The sequence below is a fragment of the Etheostoma spectabile genome, chromosome 4 (genome assembly GCF_008692095.1).
Source record: "Etheostoma spectabile isolate EspeVRDwgs_2016 chromosome 4, UIUC_Espe_1.0, whole genome shotgun sequence".
Classification (NCBI taxonomy): Eukaryota; Metazoa; Chordata; class Actinopteri; order Perciformes; family Percidae; genus Etheostoma; species Etheostoma spectabile.
The window spans coordinates 7,934,531-7,946,363 of record NC_045736.1 but is presented as its reverse complement, the minus strand read 5'-3'; the positions used below and the strand labels follow the sequence as shown (position 1 = coordinate 7,946,363).

At 38.4% G+C, this 11,833-nt stretch overlaps 1 protein-coding gene across 18 annotated transcripts in view; it reads right to left on the bottom strand.

The window, feature by feature from the left end:
* r3hdm2 (R3H domain containing 2) overlaps positions 1-11,833 on the bottom strand; it is a 79,175-nt gene that overhangs the window by 28,458 nt on the left and 38,884 nt on the right. For 9 of the 18 annotated variants that reach the window (XM_032513422.1, XM_032513431.1, XM_032513427.1 and 6 more), the window contains 12 exons: positions 10,634-10,773; positions 9,945-10,097; positions 9,550-9,771; positions 8,193-8,234; positions 6,181-6,267; positions 5,881-6,025; positions 5,395-5,473; positions 5,209-5,268; positions 4,467-4,607; positions 3,585-3,693; positions 988-1,083; positions 580-629 (listed from right to left, as the gene is read on the bottom strand). In XM_032513422.1, the coding sequence (XP_032369313.1) occupies positions 580-629; positions 988-1,083; positions 3,585-3,693; positions 4,467-4,607; positions 5,209-5,268; positions 5,395-5,473; positions 5,881-6,025; positions 6,181-6,267; positions 8,193-8,234; positions 9,550-9,708 (968 nt within the window). In that variant the 5' untranslated portion in view covers positions 9,709-9,771; positions 9,945-10,097; positions 10,634-10,773. The remainder of the gene's footprint in view (positions 1-579; positions 630-987; positions 1,084-3,584; positions 3,694-4,466; positions 4,608-5,208; positions 5,269-5,394; positions 5,474-5,880; positions 6,026-6,180; positions 6,268-8,192; positions 8,235-9,549; positions 9,772-9,944; positions 10,098-10,633; positions 10,774-11,833) is intronic. The other 9 variants (XM_032513424.1, XM_032513428.1, XM_032513436.1 and 6 more) reach the window with 3 other exon arrangements.

Genomic DNA, 11,833 nt, shown 5'->3' with positions numbered 1-11,833 from the left:
CCATTTCAGGTGACAACCTCTTGAAGCTCATCAAGAGAATGCCAAGAGCGTGCAAAGCAGTAATCAGAGCAAAGGGTGGCTACTTTGAAGAAACTAGAATATAGACACGTTTTCAATTTTTTCACCCTTTTTGTTTAGTAAATACTTCCATATGTGTCATTCATAGTTGATGCCTTCAGTGAAATCTACAATGTAAATAGTCATGAAATGAAGTAACGCATTGATGAGAAGGTGTAACAAACCTTTGGCCTGGCCGGTGTGTGTGTGTGTGTGTGTGTGTGTGTGTGTGTGTATATATATATATATAAAAAATATGTGTCTGTCTCTGCATATTATGTCCTAGTTTTTCAACCTCAATGGCCAGGGTGACTACAGATGGAGAAAACAGTTGTTCCACTGATCTTTCTCAAACACAGTGTGTCCCTCACAGTCTAGCATAGAACATACTTCTGTAAAATGTGTTATGTTCACAGGTCTACAGCCCTCCACCTTTAAAACCTAACAAGCAAACTCTAGCTTTAAGAGGAAAGTCTTGTACATTGCACAGATTAGAGCCTCCAGTGGGATGAATCATCTTACCTGTTGTCATTGATGTATCCATTTTGAGAGGACTGTAAAAAAAAGGACACCTGCACATTATGAAATGCTTTATTCATCCAGGAAAACTTAAGGCCAAAACATTTTGCATAGCAACCTTTTAGAAGATTTCATGTTCGACATCATCTGTATTTAGGATGTGATATGTCGCAGCAGAGGTTCCCACAAGATTATTACCAACATGAAATAAGAATACTATATAGATTTACCTCTTCAGGCACCCTGGGATGAAGTACAGTTTGCTTCGTATTAAGGGGGTCAAAAGTAAAACATGTACCACCTTCTCACTAGTCTAAAGAAGCTGAAGCTAACATAATGATTGAGAAATGGATTGTGATTTAAAGTTAATCTTGCCTAGTGTTTGTAACCCTGTCCAGGTCCAATACTTACTTCTCGGGCAAAGATCCGGTCTCGTACCCGCTGATACTCTTCTTCTCGCTCTTCAATGGACTTGCTACGTCGCCCGTCCTGCAGCGGCACACGGATCTAACATTGGGGTAAACAATTGAATTGGAAATATGACAGTTACAATCTAATATGCAGTATTTAGAAATATATGCTAAACTTTATTAAATATATGTTTAGCCACAGTGTGTGTGAACTGCTGTAAAGATAAGTAGCAATAAGTCCCATTATAACAGTAGCGTCGGGGGGCGGCTGTTTTCTGTCAAAACAAACAGAATGGAAAATGCGAAATGAGTGTTTGATGGGTGGAATCTGCGTGGGAAGGTTTAACACCACAAATGTGCATGTGTAAGTGTAAATGCTTCAAACATACATTGTTGGAAGAAATAATAAAAAAAAAGAGTGGGAAACTGGGTTCAGACAGCAACAAAGCAAGTATGCTATTTTTTTATAATAACTTTCTGTGGTCTAAAATGTGGGTTTTAATGCTTACCTGAAAACCTGTACAAGTAAGCAATTAACTTACTTTTGTAAGGAATAACAAATGTTCCAGTTTTTTAGCTGACATGCAAAGTGTAAATGTGTATCTTATATTATATCTAAGTCCAAACACAGTGTCAAGTTGTTTTGCGTTGCAAAACGCACAGTTACGGGATAAACATTTGAGTGGCTCACACAGCAATGGAGGAGATGTTAAATACTTGCTAATTGAAAATTGTGATTTTGAGAGAGAACCAAAAACATGTGAGTTCCTGCATATGAATGGCCAATTAATAGTTAAGTACACACTCAGTGTTGGTAGGATTGGTGTTGGAAATGGAAAATTGGTATCACGCCATCTCCAAGCTAACTAAGCCTTTAACAATTTCACAAAAGCAAAATGAGTGTGCATACAAGAAGCTTGAGATGTTCAATCAGCATAATATCTAAAGAAAAAAAAACTGTGTAGACAGAGTTTATTTGGTTTGGACATAAACACAGCTTAAACGTGGGGACTGAGTTTGCCTCCATTAAAAGTTATTATTTTCACCCCAAGTCAAACAGATTGCCAATTTTCATCTCTGTTGGAACAGATGCCATTTCCCACCCACTTGCCAACTGGGCAACTACAATAATGTACAGTAATCACTGTTCAAGCTCTGCATGCTCTTACACATAGCTACCATTGATAGATGATTCAAGGCACCTCTGTTAAGTTCTGTGTCTTTATTTAAAATAATGAAAGAGTTCTTTTAAATTATTAACACAAGGCTGGGTCAACATGATGCTACAGCACAACTACTCCTACTTCCAGATGCCCAGATAGTCTAAGGGATCACCACCAGAAATCTGTGATTGTTTGATTCACAGCTTAGTAGGCATCAAACGTAGACATCGCCTTCTTTCATCTGATCTGGAAAAGGTAATTAATAGTCCTACGTAGAAATGCACAATATTGAAAAAAAATCTTACATTGCGATATTTTTTTCCCCTGCGATATTTATTTCAATATGAAAAAAGAAAAAGTAATTTTTAAAAGATGACATAAATAGCTCTATTTGGGGAGTGCATCCATATAGAACCATTCTTTGTTAAACTTGAATGCTTGACAAACACCAAAGCAAGTAAGCGCTGTGACTAACATTACTCTTAAGTGATTTTGGAGAGGGAAATTAGGTAGAAATACGCTGGTTGACTAGCATGACACGATTGTATTCATATAATAATCAATCCAGGCTAATGTGAATGACAGTGACTGCATGTTGCTTCCTCTAAATTTCAGGTTGTGGTTGACTAGCGGGGCCAGCTCGTTTGTTTGATAAATTGATCAGACCTGTATGTCACGCGCACTAGCAACAAACTGTGTATCCATGAACAATTAAATCAGTGGAAATTACGTCAGACAAAGACTTCTGTAGTAGATTAGTGTGTGATTAGTGTTGCGGCTCCGAACCGTAACGTTAGTTGGGACAGACAGATCCCTTGTTTCTTTAGGCTAACTATATGAGCTTTAACCTGGCAGGTAGCAGCTTTCTGCTTGTTTCTTTAAGCTAACTATATTAGCTTTAGCCTGGCTGGTAGCAGCTGTCTGCGGGGGGAAACGGCCGAGAGACGTTGTAATTATGTTGTATTAATCAAGTGATTTAATTTGTATTTGTAGCAAACATAAAAAACTGACTAATGTAGCTTCACTGAGTACCCATCAAAATTATGCGCATCATTGTGTCAGCTGCTGCCTACGGTACTTTTCTACACACAGAGAGCCTCACTTCCCATAACAAACCCTGTCGGACTACCGTCACATACACACGTTGGTGAATTCAAAACACATGGCTACCTGTCTTAAAGGGGAAGGGTCGGCCGGTAATAATCATGTAAAAGGAGAACAGTGGAAGTTTAATTTTCAATCAAGCAGCAAAAACGTTTTTGCGTCAACATCGCAATGTCCTGCAATGTGACTATTGCGCATGCGCACATCGTAATGTTGATGCTAAAACACAAAATCGTTCAGCCCTAGTCCTATGTCATCACATTCTAAAAACTGTCTCTCTATCCTTTTTTAGTTAGAGTTAACATATGTCACAGTATACAATGCAGCCTACCTGATTATCGTCCTTGTCCATGCTGGCATCGTCTCTCTTAAGAATGAATTTCTTCTGGAAGTCCATGTTACGTTCATCCTTGATGTGTTCAGAGAACCTTTGTTCTGGGCTGTAGAGAAAGTACAAGGGGAGAATAAAAAAACGCTACTTTAAGGGATGATAATTTTGATTTTTTTTCTGACCAATAGCCGACCCTTAACCAATCATTACCCTTTAACCAAGATGCAGGCAATGGAATCCCAGTTAACCCATCAGGGAGAGTTAGGGCTAGGACTTTCCACGTTCAGTGTCGGTGGGAAACCTTGGTACCGGTTGTGCAGCCACGACCGGTTGTGCAGCCATGTTGCATATATTGTCGTAGACATATGCAGTCACTTTTCCCAAACAAGATCTGTTTGCATGTCGGCGCTACCGGTGATGCGGACCACGGAGAGGCTGTCGGGGCCTGTCTCCATTGCATCAAATAGTTAAGCTGCGGGGTAGTCAGCTGTGAGTCTGCCGGGCATACTCTATTAGGATGGACGATTTAACCCACCAGTTGTCATTGATATATAAGCATGTGTCACGTAGCTCTCGGTCATGAGCGCATTCAGCAGTCAACTGAGTCTCAAATACCACTTAAGCATTAAAAACTTGTACATTCAGAACAGATAAAAAATTTGCAAATGACTCGTGATTAATCGAGAGTTTACTAGGAAACTCATTCTAAATCGATTGACAGCCCTAATAAGAAATTCCTTTGAGGCTGTTAACATTACTTCTGGATTTTATTTGCTTATAATAACCCCTACTTAAACCCCTATTACCATACCAATATAAAAGAAAAAAAACACATCAGACTGAGCTGTTGAAGTTTGGACCAAAGTTAGAAACCACACTCACATGCGTGTGTTGCCTGTCTTGTTGATGATGACAGCCTTGCCCGTCTGATCCACATTATGGTCCATGCCAAAGTAGGCAGCTACGCGGTGCAGCAGCATACGATGATAAGACGTCATCTGAGGGAACTTCTTGTACTGGTTACTGCAAGGGACACAAAAGACAAAGTAGCATGTTATTTCAACACTGCAATTAACTGCTTGATCACTACATTTTTGTTGAATGCAGTAATGTTTATTTTATAATGTGTAGATTTCTTTTCAGCATTTAAAAAATGTTGAGAACATAACCCTCTTATGTTTGTTGTATAAAAAAAACGACAAATTCATTTGTGCTCTAAAAGTTTGTGCAAAACACCAGGCTTTCTGAAACTCCATTCCCATACATAATTGCATTCTAGATATTTTCTATGGTTATTGTGGTGGTTAATGGTGATCCTTCTGTTTTCTTGTTTAACACAACAATTATCCTGTCTACAAAAAGTTTTTAGTTGATTTTTTGACAAGCACATTACTTTGGGGACAATTCATTTGGCTTCATGATTTACTGCTTTCAGACAGATTTGAAATCATAATACTTACTAAGATAACACCATTCTGGTTTCAGGGGAACATAGACTTGCCCCGTAAAAATGAAATACAACTTTCCAAATTTATCTCATTACCTCTAATCTATAAATAAAAGGAATGGACGTAAAATGTCTAAATTTAAATACAACAGACCGGTTATGAAGATTGTGGCTTACTTGTCGTCATTAATGAACTCCAGGATATCTAGTTCCAGTTTGAGCAGCATCATTCGATCCCTGTTGAGCCAAAGAGGAAGAGAGCGAGGGAGGGAGAGAGATCAGAGGGAGGGAACGCGTCAGTGACTAGAGTGTGGCGAGGAACCGACCAAAGCTCAGAAGGTATGATGTATGGCAATCTCATACCTGGGATTGTTTTTCAGTGTGTTGACCAAAAACTCATGAACATCAATGCCCGTGGAGTCTGTATATTCCTGACTGGAGTCTAACAGAAAAAAGGGAAAGCATAAATAGGCAGGCAAAAGGGAAAAATCGTAAAGAGACTGGTTTGGCTAAGCATAGCTTCTAAAACGGCACCCCAACACACCAGCAACGACATTCCAGGTTGTTCAGGGAGGATACACATAAGTGTAAGATAGCATGAGACACCAGCTCACTGTTCTTGCTCACACAAACGCGTTAACAGACAATTATTTAGCATTAATGGTACTTTAGTAGGAAGAATGGAGAGAGAGAAAAAAAAACTATATTTATTATCAAATATGTGATATAGTTTAATCTTGTCTTGTGTAGAAATAATAATAATAATAATAATAATAATAATAATAATAATAATAAGCACAGTACCAAAACAGGCACTAAATTACATTAAACCTCCAAGTTACATCTTACCACGTGATAACATCTTTCGCGGAGCCTTGTCCTTCTTTTCCTTCTCTTCATTTTCATACTCGTCCTTTGAGGACTTCTCCTCTTCCTTGTCTGATGGACAGCTGATGTGAAGCTGGATGATATCCTGGAAAACCACATTCCATTGCTATGAGAAAAGATGGTACAATTTTGAATTCTAAATTTTGTTTAGTATATTAAGCATCGTTAATCCTACACAAACTGTAGTTGCATACAATAAATTGCAGGCTAGGCAGAGTGCAGGGTATGGACAAAGGTTAGGGATTAGAGACAGAACAGTACCGATTCTGGAAGTCCATCATTGGAGAACGGACCAGAGGACTCTTCACACACTGCCAGACTCCGTACCAGCTTCAGTTTGGCATTAGACTGAAAGAGAATTACACATAAATTACCTGTAATGCTAATTAGGTTTTAGGGATTTTAAATGTAGAAGATCAGTTTAAAAGTTTCCTACTATAAGATTACATTAATAATTTCCAATAAACAAGGTCCTCTTACAATAAGCAATGAGAGTTTAATTCATTTTTTAAATTAGTTTTTTGTATTATTTTTTAAAATCAGTTTCTTGAAAAAAAGAAAGAAATGAAAAAACAGCCACACGTTGTCAGGGTGCACCTCATTCAGTTCAAGATAATGCAATTCTTTCTATTGGACTCCCTCTAGATTGTATAGACTTGGATTAAAAGACACCAAATTATTGGAAATGTAAGACAGTGGACAACCAATAACTTCATGTCCTGTGGTCCTGTGATAAGGTACTACGATGTATAATAAATATGTAAACCAGGATGTCGGACTGCAGGGTCCCACGTTCCATTCAGCCCAAGATTATTTGTTCTGGGAGATGGGTGATCCTAGGCGGGATGGATAAGCACATAACCTGGTTGAGACTAGTTTAGTTTATTTTAGTTTCTATTTCCTTCACGTTACACTTCTGGGATAAGTTCTAAAACCAAGAGGGAAATGAAACAAGGGTGATCCAATTTTAAACATGTTTTTACTGTGGTGAAAACACTCATTTGATCTAATCCCTTTTTACAGGAGGTATTATTAGGAGCAGGGCAAGCATTGGATGTCACATTGGAAAGCCACTCCCAAAACACACGTGATAGGGTGGGATTCTCATGTCCAAGTATGACCAACCACTGCCTGACATCTTTAAAGATGCGCAGAGTCCTAAAAACAATGTACAGTGGGGCTCAAAAGTTTGGGCACCCCAGCTAAAATTTTGAGATTTCTGGGCTGTCTGTCTCTTTAAAAGGTCCTTTGATTTTCAATTATATTGAGGTCAGGAGATTGTGAAGGCCATGGCAAAACCTGTCAGGTCTCAGCTTTCCAAAAGGCTATAAACTCTGCAGGGTGCCCAAACTTTTGCAGGCGCCATTGTTTTGTTTTCTGTTATTTTTAAAGTGTAAATGATGGAAATAAAATCTAACTTTTTGTGACATATTATACGAATGTCTAATCTGTCATTTGATGCCTCTTGGCTTCTTTACGCATATTAAAATTTTTTACCTGGGGTGCCCAAACTTTTGAGCCCAACTGTACACATATCTTCAAGTTATGATTAAGAGTTCCGTTTAAGAGAACTACAGTTTATGAATGCAATTAGTTGTGTTTTCTTCAAGTGATCAAGTGACAAAACTTAAGACAATGATGAATGAGCTGATGCTAATGATGTAATTATACATGGTTCAAAGCTCTGTACACCTACAATTCAAGTCTGATTGTAAATTATGACAGTATAGAAGGTCTCCTTAATTCTTCCAATGCAAACATTTTGTAAAAACGGTGCTTGTTTCACTTTATTTATTTTGAAACTCCCCTTCTTATTCTAGTGTTTAATAACAGATAAAAACAATGATGTACTAAAAATGATACAAAATAATAGTGCTTATTTGGTCACAAACCCAAATTTCTACAACAAATATGGTGAATGCTGCATTATACAATGTGAAGTGGTATTTAGAGGTGGTATAAATGCATACATGTCAAAACACAAGACCTGGTCAGAGCTAGAAAGCTCAGAACAACATGTCTCTTTTTTCTTTTTCATAAAAGAAAGCAGCTCCACTTCCATTTAGGGGTCAATTGACAAGATGTATTTATTTAGCAAACCAACATCTTGTTATCATATTATGGTCTTCAACTGTCAGAAGTAGGTGGGTGAGGTCACAGACCTATAGAATAAAACGTTAATAATGGAAGGGAACAGGATTACAACGTATTTTGGGTGACTTTTTAGAAAGTATCTGGTTTTGTAGTGACCATGTAGACCATGAATTACTTACCTTGGCCCTTTTTCTGCCATGGCTGTGATTAGGAGCCCGTTTCTGCAAGATAAATATGTTAATTTACAAATTTTAATATTAAAACTTCAATGTCAATTAAAAGGTTTGAAAAGGTAAAAAGAAAGGTATATGATAAAGGGCTATGGATTAAAATAGGTGTAAATTAAGTTCTTGCAATTGTAGTACAGTCATGTATATTTACAAAATCTCATGTTTTTCTGCACAATGTATTTGAGCAGCCCTTTTAGACATTTGCACAAACCTATTCTGCTCAGATCTGTAACCAAGCGTACCTAATAGGGGTGAAAATGTGCAAACTTTTAAACTAAACTCTAAATAAATCAGTTTCTGCCAAAACCACGGGTCGGCAACTTGCAGCTCTTTAACCCTTCTCTTGTGGCACCCTTGCTTTGACCAACAAAAAAAACTTCTTTTATTTTTACATTTTCATTCATCATTGGTGTAAGTAGGTTTGATGGTTATTTATTTGTGTTATAATATATAACTTCCGTGAGACAATCAGAAAATAACCTTCACTTCACTGGCTTTCTTACAGCACCGCTGCGCTCGTTCACTTACCCGTGCAATGCTCTCAGCTCAATCTCTCTCTCTTTTTCTTTCATCCTTTTTTAAAATGAGTCTGGAAGCCTACAGTAAAACCTAACTTTACTTTTAATGTTTTCAAACAAAGAAAAATGTTCTCCTCTCGTCCTAAACCAATACTAGACTACTTCCTTGTTTTATGATTGAAGCAGTACACGAGTTGAAGCAGCCCCGCTGTGTGTTTAAACACCTGCACCTGCAAACCCTCCCTGAAAGTATAGGAATAGTGGAAAGACACCCCCCCCAGTGGGAGGTTCCAGCCAAATCTCCTTAGATGTTTCTTTAATGTCCTGCCTCTCATTTTCACGTGGGTCCTCAGTGCATTCTAACAAAAACATTAATTAAATGTTCATTTAGACCTATTAATAATGTTAGGCTAATGATAGGATACTTTAGACTTAATAAGCTGTTACCTTCATTATAAGGATGTGTGTGTGTGTGTATGTATATATATATAAATAAATAAATAAATAAATAAATAAATGGTTGTGCATAAAATTCAAGGAAAAAGAAGAATTAAATTGCATATGGCAATATAGAGCCTGTCCTCTTAAATCTGGCTTAAAACTATGGTAGACAGGAGAGGCACATTGTTAGAAACCTGCTGAATACAAATGCTGGTTGTGCTGAAACCAAGTTATTGCAGAGCATGTAAACACACTAATTTTCTGCCTTGAAGTGGTTTAATTCAATTATTAAAATGCAATGGCATAAAATGTCACACTAACACTTTTAAATTGTCTCTTTCTCTCACCTGTGCATCGTGTGGGGAGCTATCCTCAGTTTCCAGGCCCTCTCCTGTCCCTTCCTTTGTGCCTTGTGGTTGAGGGGAGGTCTTGCCTCTACTGCAGGGCTCGATGACTGGCCCACTCTCTCCCTCCTGCTGGATGTCTGTTGTCAGGCTCACTGACATCTTGTAGGGGAGGGGGAGAGGGTGGGAGTTGGGGAGGGGATTGGGTGGAGAACCCAGGAGGGGCTGAAAGAAAAGAGACAAAAGAAAAGGAGAGGGCAATTGAAGGATCCAGCAGTTTTTAACCCCAAAGGGCTGTAACAATTCTGACAATTAATGACCAGAGAGAAAGCATAGAAAACAAGAAAGAAACAGATGTGTTGAGTATTTGTGTTAGAGTGTACTACTATACTATCTACCTGTAGGTGGTACCAGATCTGTGCTCGACTCTGTACAGTGAGTCTGGATGGGAACCACACACAGGAAGAGGAGGGGAACCCACTAAGGTAGTGTACTGGGCAGGACTGGGGGCGAAGCACAGTCCATAGCAAGCCTTAGCCTTCAGGGTAGGGCTGACAGGAAACAACACAGAGATGGGGAAAAAAGAAGCTAAAACTGTTTGAAAAATTTAAAAATGTATTAAGTTAAATGACTGGTCTTTGCAGCGTAATTTTTATTCTTTTCAAATTTCAAAAACTCCCCATCTTAATCTGAACAGATACAAAAACTAAATTGTTGGTTACAAATTAAGATTATTACCATCTTAAATTTGTAACGTAAGAAACATGTTTTCATTTATATTGTAAAAGCAAACTGTAAAACCAAATCCCCTTGTAATAACTCAGTTTGAAACATTAACAGCAGGTTGGAAATGTGAACCGAATAAGGACCTGATGGGGAAAAAAAAGCAAATCCAACAATGTTGTTTTATTACTTTTACTTTCTTCTTTTAGGTGTCATGGCGTTTTAGCTTAGAACCATTCCATTCATGAGACTCAGTTATAAAATAAGATAATTTTAAGTTTAATTACAAACTCACTCCAAAAGACCTTTCTTAAGACTACCACCATATCAACATGCAAAATGAAAAAAAGGCAGCAATATTTACAGCGATCAGGTGAACTGAAGAGGCAGCAGCTAGCCAGCCAGATAAAGACCAGCCACCACCTCAGCGGTCCTCTGGGGCCTCTCTCTTTTCTCTCCCTCCGGCTCAGTGCAGTAGCATGGTGTGTCCTCCTGTCAGGAGCCCTGGACACGAAGAACAGAAGAGGAAGACACGAATGACGTCATGTTTCACACACTGAGTGACTCATCGCTGCTGCTGCTGATTCTGGCAGGGAGGGGGACAAAACAGCTGAAAGCTCCGAGCCCACTGGCAGACAGGAATGCAGATTTTTAGTGTGGGCAACACTCTTTATGAATGAGCAATGTGTGTTTTTTTTCCCGAGAATGAACAAATTAAAAACTAGTTATTTCCCCCAAAATTCAAACTAGCAGGAAAACATCAGCGAACAAAGGTTCATTAGGCAAAGCTGGCAACCAAATGCAGTGAAAATGATTGCCTTTTTAACTGGAGATTGGGTATTTGCCAGCTTCATTAGCTTTCACAGACAAAATAGGCTAATATTGGCAGTTTACCAGAGAATCAAGAATCCAATGCAGGAATAGAACAGGATGGAAGTCATCTGAGCTCTTATATCTTCATGCACAAAAATAGTTATTACAACAATATTTTCATAAATCTTATCCTTATCATGGTGCAATATGGGTTTTGTTGATCATGCACAACAAAACAAAATGTGCAAGAATTAAATTCTATCAATACCAATCATCAATGGATATAGTGCCACCTGACCAAGCATATGCCTAAAAACTTCAATATCCAATGGAAAATAATCTCAAAATGAAATAGCACAACATGGTGTCAACATAAAACACGGCGCTTTCAGGTGCCTGGGTGGCTCGGCTGGTACAGCACGTACCCATAGATGGAGGTTTACTTCTTGACACAGCGGCCGCAGGTTCGACTCCGACCTATGGCTCTTTGCTCAATGTCATTTCCCATCTATCTCCCCTTTCAGGACTTTAGCTGTCCTATTTAAATAAAAAAATTTGGTGCCTTTCAGCGCCACATGACGCTCACTTTTTCTGACTTAACTTAACTACTAGGGGTGTCATGATTCTCCAAATTCTCGAGTCGATTACATTTTTGATTCTAAGGTCATGATTCGTTTCAAGTCTTGATTTTTACACAGGTTGCTATGCCCTTTTTCGACTAGACATTTATGCAATATATCTGACCTTTGTT